This window comes from Hypoxylon trugodes (genome assembly GCF_022578975.1).
Source record: "Hypoxylon trugodes strain CBS 135444 unplaced genomic scaffold F4822scaffold_5, whole genome shotgun sequence".
Lineage (NCBI taxonomy): Eukaryota > Fungi > Ascomycota > Sordariomycetes > Xylariales > Hypoxylaceae > Hypoxylon > Hypoxylon trugodes.
This window is the reverse complement of record NW_026250020.1, coordinates 1,506,642-1,533,933: the sequence shown is the minus strand read 5'-3', so window position 1 is coordinate 1,533,933 and position 27,292 is coordinate 1,506,642. Positions and strand designations below refer to the sequence as shown.

Below are 27,292 nucleotides of genomic sequence, written 5' to 3'. Positions count from 1 at the left end.
ATTCTTAATCTATACGTACAGAAAGCCAAGGGTCGGACCAGCCAATCCGTCTGCATACCTTTAAACAAATGCTAGGAGAGGACGAGAAGCTTAATCCTTGGCCGCGCGAAAAAGGAAACAGATTCGATCCACTGATCCACAACGCAGCTGAGATGTCCTGGATGTCCACGATGACAGGATGACAAGATGATTGATAAATGGAAGATGTACAGATGCTACACAACTACACGACACAACACCGACCACACTACCATCACCGTCACCTATCTCTTCTCTTTTTGTAGTGTACTGTACATTTTAGTTCTTACAGCATATCATCATCCGTCCCACATTATACCACATAATACCTACTTTTCGATCGTCTACTGCTTTACATTACACTACATCACCTTACCTACATTAGCATATACATATGTATATGTATGTACATCCCGTAGATGTACCTATTTTTTTTTCTTGTCTTGTTCTTCTCCATTAAGTAAGGTACAGTATCGTATGTACCAGGCAGACATCCATAATCAGACATTATGGGATTATGGATAACCAAAACGTCCTAACCAATGTCCTACCGCGCCGTATCATCTCAAAGAAACATCCCTCCCTTGTCTCCCACCACCCCTACCTCCCTCCCCTACCTTAACCAAGCTATCCGTTACCCATACCAAGCCTACCAGACTTTACCAGACCTAACCAGTTCTACCAACCAAAATCTACGTCAGAACACGACACTACGGGCCATTAGTAGCTCTCACCGCTCCACCCAACTAGATGACGGGTCCCTCTTAATCGAGGTCTGGATCGTCAAATCGCCAGGTCCTTCTCGTTTTTTTTTTTCTTCGACGGTGCCCAGGTGGAGTCCCAACGAGATAAGGAAGGGGGATCGCCCTCACTATCCTTGGCCGGGCTCGGCTGGCCACCGAAAGGTCGCACTTCATGAGCAACCTTGTTGTTCATCGCACGTTATCCATATGAAGTTGTTCTGCCGGTAGTTCTATCAACGTCCAATCCGAAGCAACATGACGGACCAACTGTTTAAGCACCCAAGCGCTCTACATCGGCCCGTTATCGCACACACACACACATATGTATAGTGTGTGTGTGTATGTGTGTATGTATATGCGAGCGAGCGGGCAAGTGAGTTAATGTGTTTGTGTTGCGGGTTTATGATGAGAGAGTGTACGTATATGAGGGTGAGTGTAAGTGGTGCGTGTGTGTGTCTGTGTACGTGTATGGTGTAAGAAGGAAGAGGCCCACTCGGTTGTCACCACCATGCACCATTTTACGACATTTACAACATTTACAACATTTCCCATACTCGATTGTACCGTTTATGCGAAGCTCGCATTGATCATTGACCATTGAGCATTGATCAAGGATATACAAGACTAACATAAGGTATTGTATCTCTCCGTATCCGTTTTATCCAACCCACACGGCATTGTACGTACATGGGATACGATATACAATGTTGCGCGTCACGATGCTCATGTTAAAGAAAGTAGCAGAGTACAAACCGGGCCGTTATTGTATAATACGATACATACTTTTGCAATGCAAAAACCCACTCATCCGTCCCCCATCGTGCCCATCGTGCCCCCTCTCTTCTTACTTTCAGGATCGGTCTAAGTTCCCAAGTCCCCAGTTTATTAAATTCTGGACCAGCCCTTCTCGTGCTTTCCGCTTTGTTCAACGAGAGACCTACCTTGTCTGCTTGTTCTTCCTGGGCCTGTTCTATCCTGGGTTTACCTTGTCTGCTTGTCTGGTTGTTCCTGCCTGACCTTAGTGCCCTTGGTGGACTCTTTTTTTGTCGTTTTGTCATAGTCACAATCTCAAATCCCACTTACACTCACAATCAAATCGTCGTTCGATCTATTCCCATCCTTCTTTGTCTCCATCCCTCCTCATCGTTCGCTTCTCTACACCATTGTAAGACCACCTTCTCCGATTGTACAGTCTGGGCCTTGCATCGGATACTCGAAATTTTCGTCAATCCCTTTCTAACTTTACTGATTACCTGTTAAACTTAACCAAAAATAACGGTTTACTTTCTCTCCCTTCGCCATTTCGCACTGAATAAATTGTAGAGTTTCGCTAGGACTGGGTAGTCATCGTACCTATTCCGACAGCGCTTCCGGTGGACATACGTTTTTTGTTTTGAATTGCACGTTGTCCTTTTTATATCTTTTTTTAAACTCCCAAACCCCCCTTTTTGCGCCAGGTCCCTCGTTCTTAATTTTTACCTATTTCACCTGCCCCTAGATTCAGTCGGCATGGATAAAACGCCAGGGACGCCTCGCATCGATGTTAGTGCGACCTCAACTCCTCCCGCCGAGGAACCCCAAAGTCCAGCCTCGCCTGACCTCAATGCCGGAGCGAAGAAAGAGAAAGGCCGAGTAAGGTTCAACAGTATCGCCGGAGTCGAACCCCCACAGTTTCACCTAGATCAGTCAGGTCTCTCAAGTATATCCAGGCCACGACCTTCAGTTTTACGCGGGAATTCCTATAATTCGGTCACTAGTATTCCCGAGTCTATCGACAACGATGATCCCGCTTCCGAGAAAGCGATGTCGGCGTATGCTGCGCAGGAACGGGCTCAGCAAGTGGCTGCTACCTTATTAGGTTCCTACTCACAATCTGCTCCTGGATCGACGAGGACATCCTTGGATTCGGAAGCCGAGACGGTGAATAGTGGCACTCCTGGTGATATGATTCCAGGATATGGCAATGTAGCTCTGGACGAATTCGCCATGCAGGTTCCCGATATGAACGGGAATGGAGATGCCTCAAAGAGCCCATCGGATGAACAGCGCGCCCTGAAAACCGAGGCATATAATCTCGTCCGATCTCATACCCAAAGGAACCCCCATAGGATATACCAAGCTCCAACGGCCAGCACGGCCCTAAGTTCTGGGCAACTCACACCCATTGATGGACCAAAACACGAACTTTATATATCGCCACCATCCGAGTATCGCCCTAGTGTCTTATCAAATCTCCTAAAGCTGTATAAGCCGCCGGAGAGTAGCCATGCTCATTCTCCTAACTATCCACATAGCCGGAAGTCCGAGCAGGGAAGTGAATTCACCACACCGGGTTCTTCTGGTGCTACGACGCCGAACCGAAGAAAGTGGTATGAGAAGAATCGTTCTCAGGATACATTAGCCAACCTGGTGGAAGCATCTGCACGTCTTGCTAGTGCCGGCGTCAGCGGACCGACGGCGGCCAATTCCAAGCCAAAACGACCCAAACATCGACGAAGCCCCAGCGGACGAATATTGAGCTTTGGTCGGCCACGAATGGAGGATGAAATTCGCATCACGATGCATATTGCGGAGACACTAACTCGTCAAAAATACATCATCAAAATGTGTAAGGCACTTATGTTATTTGGGGCACCAACGCACCGTCTGGAGGAGTATTTGAGAATGACGGCAAGAGTTCTTGAGATCGATGGCCAATTTCTTTACTTGCCCGGTTGTATGATCATATCCTTCGATGACCGTTCTACGCATACCACCGAGGTGAAGATCGTCCGCACGAACCAGGGAATTGATTTAGGAAAACTCAGGGACGTTCACGAGATATACAAGCTGGTTTTACACGATAAGATAGACTTGGAAGAAGCGATTGAGAATCTGACGAAGGTGATGGATGAAAAGGACAAGTTCCATCCTTGGCTCAGAGTTCTGGTATTCGGCTTGGCAAGTGCAACGGTCGCGCCATTTGCTTTCGAAGGGCAATTAATTGACCTACCGATTTGCTTCTTCCTGGGATGTCTCGTTGGTACCCTCCAGATTATCGTTGCCCCGAGGTCGGATCTTTACAATAACGTTTTCGAAATAACCGCAGCTGTCTTAACGAGTTTCTTAAGTAGAGCGTTTGGCAGTATTAAGGGTGGAAAGCTGTTTTGCTTTTCAGCGCTAGCTCAGAGCTCTATTGCGCTGATACTCCCTGGATGGTTCGTCTGTAAGTCGTGGAATCTCGCCAAATTCCGACGTATTAAAGCTAATCAATATTTCAGTATGTTCCGCTCTTGAACTTCAGTCCCGCGCTTTGGTTCCCGGCTCTATCCGTATGGTTTACGCGATCATCTATTCGTTGTTCCTTGGTTTCGGCATTACAGTCGGAACCGCACTCTACGGCTTGATGGACCCCAAAGCTACCTCAGCAACGAGTTGCCCAAACCCGATACCCACCTACTACCGATTTTTCTTTGTACCACTCTTTACTATGTGTCTTGCCTTCGTCAACCAAGCAAAATGGAAGCAAATGCCCGTGATGGTCGTCATAGCATTTGCCGGTTACATTGTGAACTTCTTCAGCAGTCCCAAATTCGCGGCCAGTCCACAAATTGCCAACACACTCGGTGCTTTTACGGTTGGTGTGCTTGCCAATTTGTATTCCAGACTGAGGCATGGTGTAGCCGCTGCTGCTCTTTTGCCTGCTATTTTCGTACAGGTGCCCAGTGGCTTGGCAGCAACAGGAAGTTTGTTAAGCGGACTAAGCACAGCAAATGAGTTGAACAACTCTACGGAAGTCGTCAATGGCACTAGCACTGTAAGTGTTCGTTTACGTAATTGTTGGCCCTCTTATGATCATTTACTAATACCGCAGCTAGGTCACGATCGACAAAGGTCAGCCTCTGGATACGATAGTGTTCAATGTTGCCGCGTCAATGATTCAAATCGCTATTGGTATTACCGTGGGCCTATTCCTAAGCGCCCTGATAGTTTATCCACTTGGAAAACGCCGAAGCGGGTTATGGACCCTCTAAAGTTGTACGATGTTTGTCCCCGTTACCAAATTCCAGTTTAGGCGCGGGCGTTGGTGTCGTGGGAAAAAGCACTGTTTCGAATAAGCAAGCGAGTATTGAATTCCAAAACATCATCTGGTTATAGACGATAGAGTTAGAGGGCGCCGCGGACAGCATATAGAGGCATATTATAGAGGTAATGAGGAGGAAAATAGCCTCACGGCCGGGGGCGACAGGTGGAACCTCGGAAGGGGGTCCCTTATGACATGTGATATGAGGTATCAGCATATGCGACGGCGTCAAGGCTCCTTTGTTGCACAAAGTTACGGTTCTATTTTAATAACCTGAATACAGGTATTTCATGAATTGATCATGATCCTTTCGAGTCGTGACCCCTGAATTCCGCATGTATATCTCTTCACAATCAGAATGATTAGTTAGGCCTCCGGAGCAACGCCAATTGAAGTCGAACGTCAGTAGCCACGTGTTTCACTATATACGGAGTATACATGCACGATGCGATATTCGAGTATCAACCCAGATAACGCGCCTACTAAGACTAACGTGAGCCACTCCATTTCATATCAGTCTCAATTAGACGACTGAGTCAAGCCCGCCCGATATTTAATAGTACTAATAATTCGAATCACTCAATGTCATGTTTCTAGATGAGTATATTGAGCAATTATTTAACGCTTGTGTACTTTCTAGCACCATTTCCGCCCTAGGGATTGGTTTTCTATAAATGAATGTACCTCCACGCCAAATTATATCGCAGTATCATAACATTAAATTCGGTCAATACAACAATTAAACGACATACATACCTAGGCATTTTCACCTGCCCTATATCGAATATCATTCAGCTATAATGTGCTACGAGCTCTACAAGGAGGAAGTGTGTGCATATGGCCACAATACTGAGAAACTGGTATACGTCGGGCGGGAATTATGCCCAACAGTTCGGGAGAGAGGGGGAGTCTTTGGTTCCTGCGATCTTGGAGTTTTCAGCATGGTCGATGGGAAGGTAATCGTTGAGCGATGCAGGAAATGCAATACGCGTAGATAGCATGGTAACTCATCGCCCAAACACTCGAGTCCTTCGGATAGATCTCGAGGTGGTGGATAAACATATAGAAAGATATATGTTTTCATGGGGGTAGGACTATTTTTGTCTGCTGGCGATATTGAATGCCCCCTTTATTTGAATAGGGGTTGTGCCAGCCTCTCCGTAGCTCGGAATTTACTTAAGAGTAGAAATTATATTATTGTAACCTTGTACATCATTAGCACTTGAGAAAGCATAAAAAATATCAGTTTCCTTTGTACTTCTGTCTCTCCTAACAGCTTGTAAGTTCAATAGAAGCCTTTTCGTACCCGCACCAATAGATCTTTCTTTCTCTTTGTCTTTCTGTTTCTCTTCTCTTTCCTTCTCTTGTCGTCGTTCCTTTCCTTAAACACCTACCTTTCGTCATACTTTTTATAGCTCCAACCTCCCCTAAGACAGATGAAGGCGAAAGCCAACACATGGACTTTATTAGACAATTTACGGAGCAGGAATCACACACATGTGTTTCCATCAGAAACCATTAACGGCCGCCCAGCAGCCGCAAGACGGTTTTCTTCAGCCAGGTTGGGTTGATACTACAAAGGTTAACTTTACTGGTATTTTACAAAAATGGGACAGGTAATATTTGGCTTTCTGTCTTTTTTTTTTTTTTAAACAGGTTACAAGGTGTTATGATTGTGCAAAGCTGGGGCCTTGGTACTGGACGCCGTCTACGGCCGACACCGTAATACCGAAAGCGTTATATGAGGTTCTGCCGTGATTTTTCTGACAAAGAGAGCAAAGATAAATGAAATTATGTTACAAACTAAAATAATTAACTATACCAAATAAAGAGGGCACTATAGGAGAAGCTTTTTGGTGTCTTGTATAATAGCATCCACTGTGACCATTTCCTTCTTCCTCTCCCTCACTCTCGATATTGTTTCTTAGCGACGATGCACCCATGGCAAGACAACCGTGAAAACGACAGCACATCAATGGCAGATCACGATCCGACTGAACCTCCAGCAAAGAAGACCAAGACACAAAGTGAGACTGGATTTGAGGCTTGGGCATCCTGGAAATATCCTCCCGAGTTCTGGGCTAGGCTCTCTGAGATCAGCCTGACACCCAGGGCTATAGAAGAGCACAACCGCCGCCTCCGTCTTCAGCACCATCCTTCTCCGCCCCTGCCTGGACAAAAAGAACCAGTTGAACATCTTGTGCATAGGTTACCAGCGAGACACCTTGCTCGATTTTCAAGGCACGGCGGTCCGGATCTCTCTGGTCTTCGCGGGGTAAGAAAACTACGCAAATGTGACTTTCTCCTGCTTGCGCTAATCAAGCCCGTCTAGTATCCGGTAACAATGCGTCAGCTTTCTGTCGCCATGAGTGCGAGCCAATCCTCGCAAAGCCGGGCGACGATGTGCGTTGACCCCACCTCAACCTTTCCTACCTCGGTAACGACCAAAACGACCAAGACTAAGAAGACGACGCCATATGACCGAAACTTCGATTTACATCTAACCGACCATAGTATTCACCCCGTGTACTCCTCACGAGAGCCAAACTTAGTAGAGATCATGACGGCGATAGCTGTACCAAGACCATCTCTTTCGCCTTCTAAATTTTTCAATAGTACTTTTAAAGCATTTCAAGAGAGTAACGCCCGGGCCAAAGACGAGGACGATGTGTTGGCCAATGTCCTGCCAACCATCCTCGGACCCCGCCAGACTGCCCACGCAACCGCTCGGAACACGGTGTTTACAAACCTCGAGCCGCTCACAGACGGGACCATCCCTCCACCCCGACCAGACATCTACTACGGAGCACATCCGGAAGAGCTGTCCCGGTCTGTTCGCGACGAGCTAAGTCACCACATCATGCCATCGGCCATGCGGGATTAGCCCTGGGCTCCCAACTTTTTTGTCGAGGTGAAAGGCCCAGATGGTAGTGCAGCTGTGGCCACACGGCAAGTTCGTTACGATGGTGCGGTCGGATCGCGCACTATGCATAGCCTGCAGAACTATCGGGAAGAGGAACCCAAGTACGACAGCCAGGCCTACACGTACAGCTCGACCTACCACGCCGGCACTGGCACACTTCAGTTATATGCCCACCACGTCACGACGCCAACAGAGAAAGGAGGACGGTCCGAGTACCATTTGACTCAGATGCGGACATTTGGGATGACAGACACTCGCGAAACTTTTATCCAAGGAGTCACTGCACTCAGAAATACCAGGGACTTGGCAAAGCGGCATCGGGACCGTTTCATCCAAGCAGCAAGCGCTAGAGCATCCCAGTCCAGAACAACCGTCTCCCAGGACATCGTTGAAACACTCGAAGGGGATCCAAACACATATCAGTCCGAGTGGCGGGATGGTGATGGGGAACTTCAACAATCCACCACCGACGCTAGTGGTAACGGCTTTGAAGACGGTGGCAAAGCAATTGCCAATCCTCAGCCTCTCTACATAAAGGGTGATTCAGAAGAAACGAATCAGAGCTCTGAGGCGCTCGAAGATGATCCATCTCTGGGGCTTATGACGAACTTCGCATCGAGCTTTAGCAGCGCGAAACGTCCTAGGAAGTCAGTTAGTCTGCCGTCCCAGAGTCGAAAGCGGTTCAGGAAAAGACATATAACAGAGTCGTCCCCATAATTGCAGCGCAGTTAGAGCCAAGCAAGACTTGGGGAGACCTACATTAGCACGAAGAGATTCGTTCATTTAGAACTAGTTAAGGATTCCATGGTTCTATAATAGTAGAAAGCTTTACCACCTTCAGGTTAATATCCTATAGTAGCCTCTTTATAATTATAATTAACGAAGTAATGTAATAATAACCTTACAGAATAAATACCATAAATTAATTAGACGAAGGGGTCACCTAGATTCTAGTGAATTAGTGAGTTACAGGTTAACATAAGAGTCCCTTGTTACGCAAGATTATCTCTAAAGCCAATCATAAAAAGGGGGGAAAGGGGCTTAGTAATTTCTTTATTGGGCGGCAAGCTCACGAGTAGCTACTATGGCTACATACCTAGGCAGATGTAAAAGAAGTTGCCATCTTCGTCTAGCCTCATATCAGAAAACATCCATGTTCATAGGTGAGTAATCCACCTTATTATTCCGAAGAGCACGGATCTTGTACCCAGCCGACTGTAACCTGGCGGAAGATCTCGCCAATCGAACCCTCCTTCGTCTTAGAATTCTCGAAAAACTGCATCGCGCTCTGGGCCTGGTGGTACGCGCAGAAGGCGAATTCCAGGGACGTGTTCTGTTCATCCTTCTCGATGATCCAGACGTAGTCAACGGTGTACTTGGAGTGCTCGCGGAAGTACCAGTTCAGCATGCTCTCGCTGACGACGCTGTTCGGACCGGTGATATGGAGAACGCGGGACTCGTTGGACGGCTGGTGGGAGTAGGTGACGTACTTGTCCATCATGACACGGGGGACGACGCCGCGGATGTAGAAGCGGCCTTGGCTGACGTTGTACATGAAACGCATGAGACCGTTGCGGTCCCAGAAGGTGATTTTTGCCGCAGAGTGGTTGTGGCTGGAGTTGACCGGGATGAGGTTCGCGTACCAGATCTTGCCGCCGCGGATCTTGGAGAGGACCTCGCTGACGGTACAGTCGAAGGGGAGGCCGGTGATGAAGATCGATGTGTTCTGCGAGGTGTCGGAGTAAAGATCGAAGTAGGTCACATAGCGAGGGGCTGCTATAGGTAGGATAGCGGTTAGCTTGGGGATTTCATTAAGCATTGTGATTTTTTCCATACCTACGTAGCCCGGGGGCAAAAAACTCGCACCAGGGTTAGCCATTGTGTATGCGGTTGGGTGAATGGGCTGAAACTCGATGACTTGTGCTTGATTGAAGAGAATCGATACCGTTTTTGGCAACAACGGGTGTCGAGATGGTGAATTTTGGTTTATGGCTTGTGAGATCAATGGAGAACTGATTTCGTGTGAGAAAGGATTTTTTCCTGGAAAGAATGTTGGAAGAAAGAAAAGGCACGCGTTTAGGTAAGAATGAGTTGGATTATTGCCCTAGCGACTCGCCGGCTAGGTTCACGATATTTGTAGGATATGCGGGTACTTATGCAGGGGCCTATCAGAGGGGAGCATTGTTTTAGGGGTGTTCGTCGTTATTGTTTCGTGGAGCCGCCGCTGTACCCAGACGAGCCGTCAGTTCAAGGGAGTCGATATCTTCGCAAGGAATTCACCATTGTTTTGAGAGCCATCATTACTTTGGATAATCTCACTACTTTGAGGGAGTCTTCGTTATTTTTAGGAATTATCATCTCTTAGGACTCATTGCTTCAGCGGTCATCGTAGCTTCGGAAAACCTGTCATTGCTTTCAAGAAATCGTCGCTCCTCTTAGAGTCGCCGTTGTGTCAAGAGAGTTATTGTTACTTTAAGCTCTCCGTTTATACACGACCCTCGTCTTCTACCAGCAGCAAAACAGCCGTAGGGGCCTATCAATGCTTGTCTCTGCCCTCCCATGGGAGTGTGAGGCACCTCCTTTTACGCCCACCTTTTGGATACTATATGACGAAGTGAGGTCTCACGAGATACGCATGGATCTCTAGTTGTTATTTCTCATTTCAAACTAGACAAGCCCACCAACGCATCACAACTCACACCAATCAAGGATCCGTACAAAAGGCCAGTAGTTGGAAGTAGATGGTATGCGGTAAGATATTCCTGCAGCATTATAATTATTGTGCTTGTCGTTTTATTACTCTCTAACCTCATCCTTTATCGTCGAGTTTGCGCATCCCCTCTATTTTATACATCCACTTCACGTGTTTGTGAAAATGCAGGATTTTCACATATCTTCCTTTTTTGTTTTGTGTATCCTTATGATGGGATTATATATTTATTTCTATAGAAGGCCCAGAATTAATACATGAGGTCAAAAAGGCTATTAAGACAAGAGGAGTGTTTATGAGTATACCTAGTTATAAAAGAGCTTCGTAGTAGTTATCTTTATGTGACTCTACGCCGCTTAACAATAAGGTCACTAACCTCATTCTATGGTTGGTCTCACGACGCGCTCTACGACGACTATCAATAGAAACTCCCAAAACTTAACAAATAATAAGTTTAAATATTTAGACCCATGTCGACATGCAAGGTCATAATATTCAAGTCGTTTCTTCACGTAGTATTTTCAAAACGTGAAAATACTTGATATTCGGATAAAACTGAACGCTCAGGGGAACCTTTATCAAGGTTACATTTATGCCGTCAGTTTCAATACCTCGTACTAAGAGAAATGAAACAGGTATTACCACGATCATAGCTGGGTAACTGCCACCGTAGCATAGAAAGGCTATTGCTGCCCATCGCGAAGTAGCCGTCGCTTTTATTGACCATATGCCAAAGTACAATGGCTTAATTATCCCAACCCCTGTTTGAACCGAGGTGACTTTCAGAGTCACGTTTCCACCGCTTGAAACCCGGATAGTATCGAGTAACAGCCACTTATAACCATCCATAGGGCCTTTACTATAGTATTAGTCCTTGGCAATAACGCGTTCTTTATAGAAATATCATACAAACCTAGGCCCTTGCGAATTAGCATCCCAGATCAAATCTCTGCATCGGTGGTTTAAATAGGTGTATTCCGACGAATATTAAGGGAGTATCGGGAATACTACGGACTACGACGATGAAAAAAATTTACCTCCCATCTGCCGTCGGGGCTATGGGAGGTAGTATTGTATTTTCCAACGTCGTAGTTTAAGCCTCTCGCCCTATTAGAGACCGGCAGGCATTGCTGATGTGGCTTTCGAAGCGCCGGCTAAGACGGGGCACCAAGGCACAACATCCTTTTTCAAAAAGGCCGGTCTCGCTGCCGCCGATCCCATACCGCATTTCCTCCCCCTGTCTCAGGCTAAAAGGGGGAAGATGAGCGTTGTGTGGCTTGGAGGTATAGTTGCGAACAGATATAATGAGACTCTGATGTAGATAAATAGATCACTTTGTCACGTCATTGGAGCAGGCTTGGTAGCAGCCTCAAGCCAAGCAGACGTCGGAATTGAAATGTTATTGCCGTAGATGAATATCTCCAATACTTCCTGTATAGCATCTATACCAGCTTTTCATAATAATTAATGTCGCCATTGTAAGCCCTCGGTTACCGACGACGTATGTATGTTAATAGTCCTCTCGCCCGCTCGGAGTACTCTCCTAAGACCCAATTAGAGTTATTCTTGCCGAGGAGAAATTAAAGCTGAGGTATCATCTTGATCGACATGCAACCTTTCGTGCTTGCATATAGTAATTCAACATATTGGATATATGGATATCATCAATGCGAAATGATGGTGCGTTTCCGAGTTTCTTCCATGGGGAGTAGCTCTAAGTGCTTCTGCTACCTTCCTGCTTTGAAGACTCGGGCATAAATAGAGAATTATGTAAGGTAGGTCGTGTTGAGTCCTTACACTGTGGACGGCGATCGTAGGCGAATTGTTATTTTGAATATCATTGGATGTCCAGAATGAGCGTCTTCATTGGCCATGACGATATGTGTCCCGCCACGCCCGTTACATTAAAGTGAAGAAGGTAGAAACCAAGTAATATAGCTGGAAACAATGCGTATAGGGGCATCCACACATCAAGGCGGAGTTCACATGATCGGTACGCTTCGCAGGAACTACCCCCAAGATGTTTGTCCACTCACAACATCTTCTGTGATTCTGTCATACTGTCGTATGTCCCAACTCTATCGGACCACTATTTCCGCATTCCTCTTCGGTAACATCATCGCACCGCATAGCTGCCCTGCCATGTAACCACCAACAATTCAAAAATCACCATGCAGAATAGCGGGCATTCCCGGTCTCAAGGGGGGTCCCCCTGCACCCCGCGTATGAAATATGCTGTCCTTCCACTGTACCAGAGCCGGGCCGGCGTTGTCGAATTCCCCTTTGATTAATGCTCGGGTCGTATAATTATGCAGCAATCTATTTCGTGCGAGGCCCGCTACCGTAATTTCCGTATTCGGTAGGTTCGTGTCGCAGATTGTCGATTGTAACGGTTACGTCCTCCTTATCTCGTAGAAACCATTAATCTCGACGATGTTATTAGATTCATTAAATGGCGGTACGTATTGTGAGTGACTAGAAATAACTTTTCGTAGCAGTAACGAGGGATAAGCATGATCCCTTGGGGAGTGATCTGATCGTTAGCGGCTACATAGTGATTACGCAGGTGGCGGCAACCCGCATGAGATCTTCAGGCTGGCGTGGCAGGGCATACCGGGTAGCCTTCAAGGTTAACTTGCTGACCCCTTTGAATTTATCAAAATCTATGAATATGATGTAGCAAACATTCTATCAAACAGATTCGGAAATCTTAACCGTTCGTAGAACGTTTAGGGTATTTTCCAGACCCGGCGATGAAGTTTGATAATGAGCAGCGAATCTCGTTCATGGTGCATCAGAAGGCGGAGAACCACGATGGATTCAGGTTGTGTAACTTCAGTCTGGTCATAATACCGTCATTATGAGCGTATAAATAGGGGGAATTATTACGAATAAAAATTCGACGCGGTTGTATCTGTCGCAGACATTTCCAACCAACAACATACAGAACCCTTTTTTTCTTCGAGATTAGACGGAGCTGTCCTACAATATTCGACGCCGGAAATTTCTCAGAAGGACATTTCGCTCCGAGTGCTAGCGGTACTACCTACCTAACCATCGTGCAGTAGGTAAAACGCCTGATATTGCGTCAATGGCTGATTCTGTTTCACACCAAGCTCGAATGACTGCAGTGGGATGAGTCGTAAAGGAGATGGGTAATTTCCCCGAAATAATGATAATCTCGTGGCACAACACCTAACTAAAACCACGTGTAGGCAGCAACGCTGAGGAAGGTCCCTTATCATATCGAGAAACCGGACGCGCGGCGGTGAGGAAGATACCCATAGACCTCTGAAATATTAGGCCGCAAATACCATCAGCGTAGGTACTTATGCCAGGGCAGCTTAAAGGCCTAGTTTAGCGACAATACCAGTACCTTTTCATAGTACTTACCGGTAGTGTGGTTCGCACTAGGGGATGCGGCTACGCTTTGATTGCTCTGTCATCGGTGGTATCTCGCTAGACCGGAGCTCGGCAGCCCATGTCGACATCGTAATCCCTGTTTTCCGGACCGATGGTTATCGACTTCGGAGAAAGGAGCAAATGTTTAGTGAGAGGTCGACATGCAAAATACAAGAAATATTCGGTAAGATATGTGGATCTTAGCGAATTCGAGTTTTTGAGCCGTACTCACAATGCGTAGCTAAGAACGTGGAAGTGAGGCGTGTGTGAGGATGTAGCGTTGACGACGACTTCGTCGATGCCGATAATCTCTTTAAAAAAAAAGGGGTATCAGTGTCTAGATACTTTTCTACGTTGCTTGTATGTAGCTTGGATGGATGTGGGGCCGGTGACTTGTTCAGCCCCGTAACCCACCAATCCACCCGACAACTAAAGTGATATATGTCGCGATAACTGAATAATCTATCACGTACGACCATAGGATCTGGAAAATTCGGGATCCCGTCCGCTCTCCCATAGACAAGCCAGATACCGCCGAATCAGTACCTGGGTCGGTGACGACCAGGGAATCCTCGGTGTTGTACGTTTTGACCTTTTTGATCATTTTGTCGGCATGTTTAAGGTTATAGAGAACTGTATTCGTTTTCGTCTGGTGTTTGACCCGACGGCATGGGTGTATCGCCGCATATTCTTGGCAACAAATTTGCAAATTGTGGCGAGATTTCGGGAATAGATTGAATTTGTTCGTCAGTCTGAGCTATAATTACGGCCTAGTTGAGCGCATACGTATGCGTAGCCTCGCTGAATTCTTTTGACATGTGAAAGGCGGCGGGATAATGAGTGGATCATGGTGGTTAGGTGGGTGTAACGAAGTGGGGCAGAACAGGAGATATATTATCCTGTAAGTGATAGAACTTCACCGGTGGTCCATTGAAAAGAGACAAGGGAGCTAGCCGCCTTAGTTATATGCAGCAATGGTTAACGGGATCGGGATCGTGGCAACCCTTGAAGTTTCATTGATACCCAGGAACTAAATCTTTTGATCGGTCCATAGCCCCGGCGGGAAGCCAATCTCCTGGTCCCATAGTCTAATCATGTTCGTAAACGAAATCCTCGGGCCTAGGGGTTTTGATGATAAGTGGCGAATATGCTGGGAATTCTATCCTTTTTCATCTTAAACCGAGGTCGATAGAATGAACGTGCTCGAGCATATTGTGGTAGATTGCTCGGCGTATTATATAATCTTTTCCATTCTTTTTATCCTTTGGGGGAGCTAAGAAACCATGAAATGTTTCTTTAGATATAGAAGGCCGCGGTGGACTCCGCAGGTACATGTGCCTACTAGTGGAAATACCTAAATTGGGTATATGTCGAACCAGTGGGTTTTAACTGCTAGTGACAGTGCAATGATTCTTGCACGATACAGCAGCTGGGCAGTTGTATGTAACTTGCAATTCGGATGCCGGAAATAATAGATTTAGAATGGTTCGTTCAATGTAAGGATTTTTGCCGGGCTATTCGGAGCGGTGACAAAAGCTGCTGCACTTCCATGTGCCGAATCCTTCAATTCATGCAGTGTCGAATATGCATCATGGATAGTTGCCCAGGGTAGTGTATCACGTAGTGTTGAGTTATATCCTGACCTATTTATGAATATTCACTGGCGGGTTCGCGATGTGGTAGGACCCGACGTTGATTGAATTGGTCAGATGGAACCGTGGGGTCTATTGAAGATGCCGCACTTGCGAGGTTTTCTCCATTTTCTGCAGGCGACGAGTATTGTTGCCTACGTGTATATGTATAATAGATAGGCTAGGTTAGGTAGGTAGATATGTAGGCATTCCTTATGACGATAGCCTGATGTAAAAAAAATAGTCTTGGCTTTGTTATATGCAATTCGTGTTCGTTCTTGTGTCTTTGGACCGAAAGTCAGATGGGGTCAAATGAGCTGGAACGAGTGACAACGTCTCGCAACTGACTTTGAGTCGGCGAACATAGAATTCAAAAGATCAAGCCAAAAGACATTTAGAAGGTTCGAGAGTATTGTAGGTGTGTAGAAATAAATAATCACCTATCACAATGTGGCTTTGATGGGAAGAAGATGGGGATGAGATGTGTCGTATAGATAGGGATCAAGGATCGTGATCGAAGGCCTAAGAGATTGGATGTTGTAGGGAGAAAGAAAGCTCCGAGCTACCTAGCTACCCTCCCAGTGCGACGCAATAGATGGGGCATTAGATGGAGCCCCCTAAGAAACTTTCACATGCTAAAGACAAGGGTGAAGATAGGCTCAAGCGTTGGAAAGCACGGGCCCTTCACGTATACTATTTCAAAGGTACTATACATAAATGAGCTAGGTACGATATGTACCTGCAAGACCAGTGATATTAGGTACGATACATAAGGATAGCCAGCAGGCAACTGTAAGTGACATGCTACACGCTAAGCTGCCTGCCTCTTACTTCAATGCTCTTCTTGCTTGTGACACATGCCTTGCCCCTCACATGCGTGTACTTACCCTGCCAGCAGATCTTCAGCAAGCATCGAAGTACCACACCCGAAGCTTAGTTTAGAGCTAGATAGTACATACATACGTAGGGAAGACCCACTGGAGCATGGCGGGATCAGGGAGCTGTCGGCACCTGTGACTTCATTGGTTCAGGGAACAGGACCGTGGAATGCGTCAACATGGGCTTCAAGAATGGAATGGGAATAGTGGTCCTTTCTGTGACCAACGAACGCGATGATGCGATGCAACTTGATTATGTACCTAGCGATCTTGCGTGAAAATGGCGCCAGGTACATTGAAATATACATATGCCTATACATCATGTACGTACAAGGGTTTAATGTAGATGGAATTATGGATGTCTACAGATGTACCTATCAAATCTGGGACCTCGAAAAAAAGGCTAGACCTGGCCTGGTCTGATCGGTTTGGGAGGACGGAAAGGAAATAAGGCGAGAGAAGCACATGCTAAAAAAGATGAATGTTCGCAGCCGGGGGGGCGTTGAGGTCTTTCAGGTATTTATTATTTTAGAAACACATGCCCCATTAAGATTCATTTTCGCCTGGCTTCTCAATACTTTATATGTATATTCATATGTATGCCTTATAACCTACTGTATTCCCGCATTTTTACCTTTTAACGGACTTCATCGTTAAAGTTATTAGTTGCTGACACCTTCAACCTTAATCAACTCCGATCCATCCATCTTCTTTCCTATTCTATTCCATCTCATATCCGTTCCTACCAATACCGATACCATACCAATACCATACCAAGGTACTTCGCTTCCAACCCACGAATAAGCCTTACCTTTTTGCTCGAGCTTCCTTATCCCCCACCTCTTTTATCGTTCTCCCCCCAAATTATCATTGCGACCCAACTATTCACCTACACTTCCGCTCTCTCGTGAGCTCCTCTTGCTCCTATTCTTTCCTCCTCAGCATTTTTTATTCTAATATCCTATTGCTAGTCAAGTAGCATAGCCTTACGATGGCTGCCCAAGTGAACGGTGAAGTCCATCCTTCATCTGCGACCCTGTCGGTAAGTTTGCGACACTTTTATTCCTATTCCTTTGGATCGCTTGCAGAACAGCCGAGATAACTGATAACCACGATAGCATATCACAGGATACCCGGTCGTCAGCGACAGCATCGCCTACATCAAGAAAAACCCATATGGTCAAAAGTCGATAGAGTTGGGTGATTCTGCCTACAAGGCATTCGCCAAGCCCGTAATCCCATATTTCGCCAAGCCCTACCAATATGTCTCGCCTTACCTGAAGAAAGTCGATGTGATCGGCAATGACACCTTGACTAAGATTGACGAACGCCTCCCCGCTCTGAAGAAACCGACTGGCGAATTATGGACTGATGGCAAGAACCTTTTCTTCTTCCCCGTCCGCAAAGGGTTGGAAACCAAAGATCATGTCTTTGACATCTACGGCTCCGAGTACAAGAGAGTTGGTGGCGACGGCCTAGTGACCTCTGGCAAGGCACTTGTCTCGACCGGTCTCGTAGTCACTAGCGAGGCGCTTACTTGGGTTGGCGACTTTTTGAGAGCTGGAAAGGTGCAAGCCAAGGAAACCGGCAACGACCTAGCTCGACAGGCCAACCACTAGGACGCTAAGACACGTATACGGAGATAGGGGGGTTTCTCAGACATATTTTTTTCTTTTGATTTGATACCACGCATCATTCCACTTCATCTTTTTTTCTAAGCCGAAATCCCGGGTGTTCGTTTTGGGTAATAGTCTGCTAGGCATTTTCGATCAGGAGCTGTATTGCGGGGTATCTATGATTCGGCCTCCTAGGTCTTCTTCACATTCGCTTCTTGTCCTCGTCGCGCGGCACGGAGAACATTTTGCCAGACGAGGCGTATTCGGCAGAGGTGGGAGAGTTCGGATTCAGTCATATTGTTAACTTGCGACCGTGATTTCTTTCCTAGCCCGACCCCATTATGCTCGCGGAACGAGAGGGCAGGAGTGTACACGTAGGGGCGAAAAAAGGGTACGGGCAAGGTCGTGTTAAAAGCCGAGTTGCATGTGCTTAATGACCTGTATGAAAAGATAATAGATTTCGATTCGTTCATGCTTTCTTGCTTTGATATTTGCATTGTTGTCCTATGCTCACTATTAGTAGACATCTGGCTTAGCTACCTACCGAGTATGTACTTAATCCCTACGAAAAGGGGATTAAGGAACAGAAGAAATTCCCGATGATTAAATCAAAAAATCTAGCACGGAATGCCATGGTGGGCTAACGATAGAACCCACCAAAGGAAGTAGGGAATAAAAGAAATTTGGATTGGGTTCGAGTCACAGATATCATAAGGGGGAAGATATTAGTAGGCACCCAAGGCACCAAAGTACCTATCGGTGTCAATTGATGGGAATATGATAGAATTGACTAATAAAAATTGGTGGAGATCCGATTATAGGACATGGACAGCTGGTTTAGTGGGCTTAGCGGCTGCTAGCCAAGATATCGGACTGCTAAACTATCGATAAACCACGTGATTTTCTAATCAATTGGCCTGGCAACGGAATTATGTCAAGGATAAACATTAAACATTAAACATTGCAAACCCAGCGAAACCCCCCAAAAAGATATTATCATATCATCACACTTCCCACCAAATCATCCCAACTCCACTCATCTCTATACAGTAGTCTGTAAGACATTTTGCAATTCCAACAAGTTGCTTCTTGCAATACTAGATGCTGCACATATCTCATTCCCCTAAAACTAATTCTTGCTTCGTTTCTATACAAATACAATAACACAAGAATCTCACTCTCGTAAGAGAGGAAAAACAAATGATTAACGTCGAACACTCATCTAGCCTGCCAGGTTCGCCTGATGCAGCACCACTTCAGCCTATATCCCCCGACCGAATTAATCAGCAGCGCGACGCTTCTATGTTCTCTTCCATACGAACCGAACAACTTCGTGACAGTGACGTACACGATAAGATCCGCCAGTTTAACAACATGACGCATACCAATCCTGGCGCGGCATCCATGTCGAGGCAACTCGAACGAAAAACAGCTGACGCCGCCCTAAAGAGAGCAATGCTCGGACGAGAAGAAGCAGAGTCCGAAATGCGCCGTTATAGAGAAGAAGCGCGCGTACTACGTCGGCACGTCGAAGAAAGTCGAGGTAGAGAGCGCAAAGTAGGCGAAAGACTTGAGGATGTAATGGTAAATAAAATGAAGCCAGTGACACCCTAACCGTCCTCAACCTACTAACACTATTTTCGCAGGAAAAATACGGACAAGCCAAAGAAACACTTCAACATAGCAAAGCAATATGGGAGAAGGAAATCCGGCAGGCGCGTAAGGAAGTTTTCAAGACACAATCATCCATCGTCAAACTACAAGAAGAACTTAAATCCGTACGAGCCGCCTCGAAATCTACCGAAGAGTCCTTAGCAAGAGAGAAGGAACTTAGTAAAGCTAGAGAACAAGAGGCGTTCGCGTCGCGCTATCAATTAGTTGAGGTGCAACAACAATTAGAGAAGGCTCTCGAGCGCATTGCGTTTGTCGAACGAGAACGTGATGCATATAAAGCCGCCGCTCAGAGCGAGGAGATTGCGAGAATCGCCGCTGAGGGTCGCCTACCACTACCACCTGAGGAGCCCGACACCGAATTTGCGTCGCCTAAGAAAGATGGACGAGTCTCCCTGTCGACTGTCGATATTCTATCTTCTGCCGCAAGCGAGAACGAGATTGAAGAATTGACGCGTCTATGGCAATGGGAGAAGCAAAGGGCTGATCGCACCCAAGAGCAGCTCGACTTTATGCAAGCTGAATGCGAACTTCGATTCTGTCGTGGGGCAAGAACTCGCGCACGAAGAAGTACCAGGCTGTCGGGTCGTCAAGAGCGACTCGCCCCGGTTACGATCGTGGATCCAGCAGACCGCCTTATCCTAGGCCGGAAGTCCCAGTCTTCGGAGCTCCCTACCGTCGCAGAGCCAAAACACGAGGAGCAGCACGGAGAGCAACAAGAGCAAGAGAAACAGGAACCTCCACAAATCGAAGAGACTCCTCCGCCGGTAGAGGAAGTTGAAGAAGTTGTGCAGAAGGAGGAGCCAAAGGAGCGCAAGGAACCCAGACGTAGCACGATCTTCGTTCCCTCCGAAGGTATCTTCCGAACTCTTTCCCAACAAGACCTTCGAGCGGCGAACAAATCCGATGAATCCGCCTCCGAGCCGCCTACCCCGGTAGATCCTCAACCAAACCCACCCTATTATTCCCGAACGCCTTCTGTCGATCCCCCCACGTTCGCACTATTAGCACAAGAACGTACCTCACTACTCTCCCTTCTCAACGCACCTCGCGAGAGTGAATCTCATTGCACAGTCATAAATATCCCGACCACATCTGCAGAAGCCGCTTCTGAAGCCCCTTCTGATCAAGAGGACGAAGACGTTGAGTACGATAGGGAAGAGACCGTCCGCCCAGAAACAAGAGCGGAAGTGGAAAGGGAAGAACTCAATGACGAATCACGACCACACACCTCAGCTGCATTCTACGCAGTAACAACGACGACAACGATGGTGCCCGTCCGAGATGATAAAAGAACTAGCGCGAACCGCCAGCCCCCGTCATTCGACATTAACAACCCAGCGCTGACCCCCACGATGACGCGCGAACAGGCTCTAGCGCAGATCAAGGAGCGCCGCGGTAGAGCTAGAAGCGCTGCACAGGGTCAGGCTACGCCTAGACGGCAGATGGTAACCGGTGTGGGTGATAGGAGAGATGTTAGCGCACCGGCAGTTAGGGCTGCTAAGGGGCGCTCTGCATGAGGAGGTTCAGGTTCACTTGCTTACTTACCTACTTGCTTTCCTCGATACCCCACCTGCTTCTAATTGAGTTGGAGTTGGATAGCCTCAAGTGAGATATCGAATGAAATAAATCGCAGGATACCCAGCTTACCGAGCGGCGTCTCGATATCAATATTTCTAAGTGCAATGGCAATGCGAGGCGTTCAGTGGCTATCAGAATCTTCAAAACTGCATTTCCATCGGCGTTTTTTTAATGTTTATATTGCCCTCTTTCCTACGGGATGGGGTGGCGAGGGGGAGTTCGGAATGATATGATATGAACTGAAGGCGTTGGATTTGTCTACTCCTCACTACCCCCTTTTTCTGCGCTTTTAGAGATCCTTCGCTCAGCCCTGCCCTCACACAATCACACTCTTGGTGTTTTAATGCTATGGTTACGATGAAGATGATGAATAGGGGATGGATGGAGTTGGGGCTAATTTACTACGTACGTAGTTTGTTTATAGGCGGTTAATGGAAGATTCTTATTACTTCTACTTCTACTGTCACCATTGACTTGGACTATTCGCTCATATGTGGTTGGCTATTAGTGATGGTTTAACTCTACTGTCTGATCTAGCCAAGGCTTTCTAGTTGATAACTAAGCCTTAGTTTCCTCAGTCGTCTCATACTGGCTTCTTCGTAGCTTGCCAATTTTCCTGTGAAGTTCGATGGGCCTTACAGTTGAAGGGCCCCCACAGCATATCCCCTGGCACTACCCTTTGATATTATGTCCTTGGACTCCTCCATCCTATTGACGCTCAACTCCGGAGACGCGGCAACCCACATATCTCCGAATTTAATTATCGTTAATGAACCGCTCATCGAAGATAACGCTCGAGGAACTGTATAATGAGGAATACGGGTTCCAGTTCTCGTGCCCGGCACCAGCTATCTGGGGTTGAGAAATGTTGTAACAGCCGAAACGCATCTGCTACCAACTCATAGCTTTTTTTTTCTCTAGGGATTTGCCCGTTGGTATCTTCTCTACCGCTATGTGAGGGTACTCAGAGTGACATAGAGGGTGTGGCGCTGCGCGACTTGGTGGTCTTTCCTTTGTGTTTGGATTTCTTCACCAAGTCCTGTCTGGTCCTCTTCGTCTGAGACATGTTCGAGATGGAAAAGATGGTAAAGCTTGCCCTGGATCGAATTCCTCCAAGACCACCCTAGGGAGGGTCGATATTGGTTCGGGAAGCTCCGGCGGAGAACCAAACACGATCACATATACTTTGGCTTTGCTAAGGTCAATCGGGATATATCGAACTCCTCTTTCCAAGTTGTTCAATTGCCATTGTAGTCGCTTGTTCAATTCATTTATCTCAACCTTCGTGGGTTCTTTGTGTTGTGCTGCCATTAAGAAATCAAAACCAGGTTAGGCGGTCATATTGGAAATGTATTAGCTTGCGCCTGGCAACTGCCAGCACCGCCGCCATAGAAAACATCAGCACACCCAGGCATTCGTGGATGGTGAGCGTGGGAGCAGGGCAGGAATTTTGAAATGGAAAGCTAGCTGGAACACGGAGATCTAATCAGAAATGTAGGGAAAAAAATGAAAATGTAAGTGGTTGAGCACGTATGGTATATACAGAGTATGTGGTTGGAGGGTGAACTCCTAGAGCATCACATCTTATGACGACAAAACACGAAAATAACCAACGATCCCCCTAGGCATTTATACTCAAACGCTCTCCCCTCTCCAAGGTTTCCATTCCATGTAGTTTGATTCAAGTCGCAAAACAAGCAGCTCTGTAAACTACAAACGACAGCCCACTTACTCATAGACCGCCAACCCAACATCCGGAATAGGAACCTTCCCCTCCAATACCCTAACCGCACTCCCAGAAAGCAAAACCTCCCGAATCCCATCACGCGCCTCATTCAGCGTAACCTGCACGCGAATAACACTCCTCCTCCCCATCTCCACACCCTGCGTAATCTCATACTTCCTAACCAACGACCCCTCCTTGCCTTCACTAAGCGTCAAATAAGCAGTCAAAGCCGACGCCGCACTACCAGTCGCCGGATCTTCTCTCGAACTCAGGGTACGCGTGCGTAATTTCCTCACGCCGCCAGTAACACCGAGATCGACGTAGAAATAACTAAGAACAGGCCCGTTCCGCCATCCCTCGTCTAATTTCGCGCTCGCGCCGTATGTATTCTCAATCCCGACTAAATTCCCCGTCTGCGCGGCCAAGGCCGCGAGGTCGGGTTGTCGGGCTAGGATCATACTCATACCATTTACGATACTAACAACCGGAAAATGAGAGTACGGTGTACCCGCGAAGGGCGTGGAGTGGATGTGCATGTTATGCGCGACGCTGATTTGAGCACCGGCTTCTGAGTTTGGGGGGAATGTTATTTCTTTGAAAGGTAAGGGTCCGGCTTTGGTGGATAGTACGTGCGCGGAGTCTAGGTGTAGGTGGTGTAAGAGGTAGTTGGCGGTTCCTACGGTGGGGTGCCCTGCGAATGGGACTTCAGCTAACGCGGTGAATATGTCGATACGTGCGATACGGGCTTTTATATCCGCGGGTGTCTGCTCGTGTAGGAAGACTGTCTCTGAGAGATTGAACTCTCGTGCGATGAGTTGCTTTTGGTTCTGCGCGAGTTGGATGTTTGATGGTACGTGGACGATGGCGAGGGGGTTGCCCCGGAAGGGGATGGTCGTGAAGACGTCGAAAGTGGTGAAGTCTAGAGACATGGTTATGGTTGTTGGTGGTAATAACTATTTGAATTGGTGTTGTAATTGTGTTTGTGATTTTCAATATCCTTAGTACTAGATGAACTGGGGATTCTTATACTACTCCCCGCATCGCGTTTGATGCCGCTGAGTATGACTCAGAGGTTGAAGCTGTTTGCCGGTTTGAGTCCGTATGAATCCCCTGAATCGTATTCGTGTCTATGATTGTGATCTGTGTCATATCCTTGAATCAATATACATGGGTTGTAACTATTCAGAAGTTCATGAACTCACATGTTATAGTCTTCGTATTCGTGTTTGTCGGCTTACTAATTGAGGAAGAGTGATTGACCATCCACTTATACTATTCGTGGACTAATCATATGAAACTATTCATGGGAGACAAAGTTGATAACTCTATGACTCTTCTTTGATATCGGAGAAAGTGACTTCTTGACCAGTCCGAGACCGATCGGGACTACTCCGACGTACCTACTTTTTTTTTCGGAACATTCCGTCATGTTAGGACTCACCTTAGAATCAATGTTATAGACATAGAGATTGCTTGACCGCCGGTATTCCTCTATTGGTCGTCGCGAAACTGCCAGATTCACAACATTAGGGACCACTGCGTTTCGCTCTACGCAAGAGGTAGGTAAGAAATCACTTCAGGGTATGAGATATCTGCAGGGTTCAATGTGTCTTTTCGAAGGCCTGATTAATGACAAGGTACATTCAAGTCGTATGATACAAGCCGCGTCAGTCCCGTGCGTGCCCTTTTCATCCCGTCATCGCGCCGTAGAGGTACCTACCCCAAATATCCATTCATACCACATTCAAGACGTTTCGCCTTTTTACATAAACGCGTGTCGCCTCTCATGCTACAACTCCATATTCATAGACATTCCATCTTCTGGTTGTCAGTCGAAAAGTAGAAGATAAAGGCGGTAATAACAACCACTAGCATTATTGGCCAGTCAACTTGCTCAATATGCCACCAGACTTGGCGCCCTTCTTATCGTCGAAGATCTTTAATAAGCTATTCCAGACCTGACCGGGTTCTTGGCTGGCGTCAATACCCTTCCATATACCGGTGTTCTTGTAGTAACCAACGACGGGAGCTGTTTGGTTGTGATATGTAACCAGACGCTTCTTCAAAGCATCGGCGTTGTCGTCAGATCGCTGGATTAAAGGCTCACCAGTGATGTCATCCTTCATAGGAGTCTTAGGCGGGTTAAAGATACTGTGGTAACTTCGGCCGGAGGCGGGGTGGATTAAGCGGCCAGTAATGCGGGCAACTAGCAGAGCATCGTCGATTTGTAATTCGACAGCGTGCTGTAGCTTCTGGTTCTTGTCCGTAAGCATCTTGTCGAGGGATTCGGCTTGAGCAACGGTACGAGGGAAACCATCGAGAATGAAGCTAGAATGCGATTAGTTCGGCTGAATTTGGTGGCTGAATATGACGTGCAGTATTGGCTGCGAATAAAAGGACGCAGCCATGAAAGCGCAAAAATTGAACATACCCGCCCTTGCATTCCTTATTGTTCTCAAGCTCTTCCTTAATCATACCGATAACAATATCGTCACTGACTAAACCGCCAGCGTCCATAATCTTCTTGGCTTCTCGGCCAAGAGTTGTCTTCTTAGCGACTTGGGATCGGAGCATGTCACCGGTGGCCTTTTGTCAGGATTGTTAGCGATCCGCTTCCACACCGCATTTAAGTATCAGTTCGTAATCGTGCAGCTTACCAGATGACAGCAAGAGAACTTTTCCTTAATCTTGGGCGCTTGTGTTCCTTTTCCTGGAATTCGCAAAATTCGGAGTTAGCGTTACCCTCGGTAAAGACCAATTGCCTCTTCACAGCTTTGGTCTTTTCGGTTCATTGTCGCTCTAAACATACCGGCTCCGGGAGGACCCATAAGAATCATGCGCACACTTTCGGCAGGTATGCTGTCGCCGGATTGACGGTGCTCTAGACGTCGTACGCGCTCCTCCAGCCCGGACACAACGTCCTGCAGCCGCTTCATCTCATCGTCGATAACACCCATTTTGAAGAACTCGGACGAATCAATTAAGCCTGACCAAGGCGAGGAGAGGTAGGCGACAGAGTGGGTCACAAGAAAATGAGGGATATAAGGAAAGGGGAAGAAATATACGGAGGTGACGGGAAGAGAGGAAGAAGGAAATGTGTAGTGTAAAGTGTAGTAAGTTGTAAATTGTTGAAAATGGTTGGAAAGTCCGTTAATGGACTAGGTACATAAAGAAATGTACATAAAGCAACATAAAAGCAGGTAACCAAACTTGCAGGTGACTTCTGCGAGGTCGGGAATCGGGGATCGGGGGATTCTTTTTTCGAATTTTTTGTAGCTCCCCAACCCGTCTTTGGTAAGGAACAGGTTGCCAAGTTTCGATTGTGAGATGCAAGTGCACCAAAGAGAAAGAACACTAAGAAAATTAAAAGGCTCGTCCTAAAAGTCGAGTCCCGCCTAGGTACCTGGAACTAGAGCTTGGGGCAATTGGGGCTCCTCAATGGTTGACGGACAGTTTGTTTAGCAGTAGATAGTGGGGACCCCATGCTTCCTTAGCGGCATGCTACAATAAGCTACCTGCCTGTAACTCCCCTAGCTTCTACACCGAGGTACTTGTAGCTCGACTAGCACCTTACTTTATTTGGCTAAGCGTCACTTTGGAACTCGGCTATTTTTCTAGGAACTCGACGGCCGGAAATGTTGCGAGTTGTACTATACTTTTCCGCTGGACCGCCGAGGTTGATTGTTTGTATAGACATATCAAACACCTATACACCTATCAAATCCATATGGTTGCATGCGGCTTTGAGGAATTCAACGGCATCGAGATAAGATAAATATTTATTACATGTATCATTAACTATCGCACTCCTAATAACCATTAGACATCCTGATAAATAGTAGTCGTGAATAACTTACACATGTTGAGGGCAACCAAGTTCCAATTGTGACAAATAATACCCATGATCACATTCCTATGTACTCGGTCAAACGGATATACCGGGGTTTTCTCACTCAATTGTTTGAGGACGATACATCATATATAGCTCAGTAAGCCGGGGTAATTCAGCCATCTCATCTAAAGTTATGGAAGCCAAGTACTTTCTTTGTGGAGAATTCCTTATTGATTATCTAATTCAAAGTTGAACAGATAAAGCTCTGACCACAAGAGCAAGCCACAGTTTAAAGCCACAGGCCGTTATGTAAGTGGGGTAATAAGCTGTTTACGTAATTTCTAGCAGTGAATTTAAGAATTACATCAGCCTCAAAGCAACTTGCGAAGGGAGGGTCCGTGCATAAGTGGACGTAGATTCGAAGCTAACCCCGATCAAGAATTAAGCTTGCCGGGATTTTGTAGCGGAAGGCAGCCTCACATACGACAGCCCTCCAGC

At 46.7% G+C, this 27,292-nt stretch overlaps 7 protein-coding genes across 7 annotated transcripts; 4 read left to right on the top strand and 3 right to left on the bottom strand.

The window, feature by feature from the left end:
* The first annotated feature begins 2,011 nt into the window (after positions 1-2,011).
* F4822DRAFT_403358 (DUF1212-domain-containing protein) lies at positions 2,012-5,161 on the top strand. Its single transcript, XM_051458116.1, has 3 exons — positions 2,012-3,966; positions 4,022-4,557; positions 4,619-5,161. The coding sequence occupies exons 1-3, from the start codon at positions 2,271-2,273 to the stop codon at positions 4,772-4,774; spliced, it is 2,388 nt and encodes a 795-aa protein (XP_051314389.1). The 5' UTR covers positions 2,012-2,270; the 3' UTR covers positions 4,775-5,161.
* A 1,596-nt stretch (positions 5,162-6,757) lies between these two features.
* Positions 6,758-8,464, top strand: F4822DRAFT_429231 (uncharacterized protein; the record flags this gene model as incomplete). Its single annotated transcript, XM_051461057.1, has 3 exons — positions 6,758-7,099; positions 7,157-7,657; positions 7,709-8,464. The coding sequence occupies 3 exons, from the start codon at positions 6,758-6,760 to the stop codon at positions 8,462-8,464; spliced, it is 1,599 nt and encodes a 532-aa protein (XP_051314388.1).
* Positions 8,465-8,927: 463 nt separating this feature from the next.
* Positions 8,928-9,626, bottom strand: F4822DRAFT_429230 (uncharacterized protein; the record flags this gene model as incomplete). The annotated part of the gene is made up of 2 exons (XM_051461056.1): positions 8,928-9,523; positions 9,584-9,626. 2 exons carry the CDS (start codon positions 9,624-9,626, stop codon positions 8,928-8,930), a joined length of 639 nt encoding a protein of 212 aa, XP_051314387.1.
* Positions 9,627-17,359: 7,733 nt separating this feature from the next.
* Positions 17,360-17,987, top strand: F4822DRAFT_429229 (uncharacterized protein; the record flags this gene model as incomplete). The annotated part of the gene is made up of 2 exons (XM_051461055.1): positions 17,360-17,410; positions 17,487-17,987. 2 exons carry the CDS (start codon positions 17,360-17,362, stop codon positions 17,985-17,987), a joined length of 552 nt encoding a protein of 183 aa, XP_051314386.1.
* A 965-nt stretch (positions 17,988-18,952) lies between these two features.
* F4822DRAFT_403336 (uncharacterized protein) lies at positions 18,953-21,687 on the top strand. The gene is made up of 2 exons (XM_051458115.1): positions 18,953-19,568; positions 19,631-21,687. Exons 1-2 carry the CDS (start codon positions 19,185-19,187, stop codon positions 21,173-21,175), a joined length of 1,929 nt encoding a protein of 642 aa, XP_051314385.1. The 5' UTR covers positions 18,953-19,184; the 3' UTR covers positions 21,176-21,687.
* Positions 21,688-22,755: 1,068 nt separating this feature from the next.
* On the bottom strand, positions 22,756-24,330 carry F4822DRAFT_251438 (Diaminopimelate epimerase-like protein). The gene is made up of 2 exons (XM_051454439.1): positions 24,165-24,330; positions 22,756-24,102 (listed from the first exon to the last, which is right to left on the bottom strand). The coding sequence occupies exon 2, from the start codon at positions 23,889-23,891 to the stop codon at positions 22,965-22,967; it is 927 nt and encodes a 308-aa protein (XP_051314384.1). The 5' UTR covers positions 23,892-24,102; positions 24,165-24,330; the 3' UTR covers positions 22,756-22,964.
* A 227-nt stretch (positions 24,331-24,557) lies between these two features.
* On the bottom strand, positions 24,558-26,322 carry F4822DRAFT_403334 (adenylate kinase cytosolic). The gene is made up of 4 exons (XM_051458114.1): positions 25,772-26,322; positions 25,620-25,672; positions 25,394-25,548; positions 24,558-25,290 (listed from the first exon to the last, which is right to left on the bottom strand). Exons 1-4 carry the CDS (start codon positions 25,917-25,919, stop codon positions 24,837-24,839), a joined length of 810 nt encoding a protein of 269 aa, XP_051314383.1. The 5' UTR covers positions 25,920-26,322; the 3' UTR covers positions 24,558-24,836.
* Between the last annotated feature and the right edge of the window lie 970 nt (positions 26,323-27,292).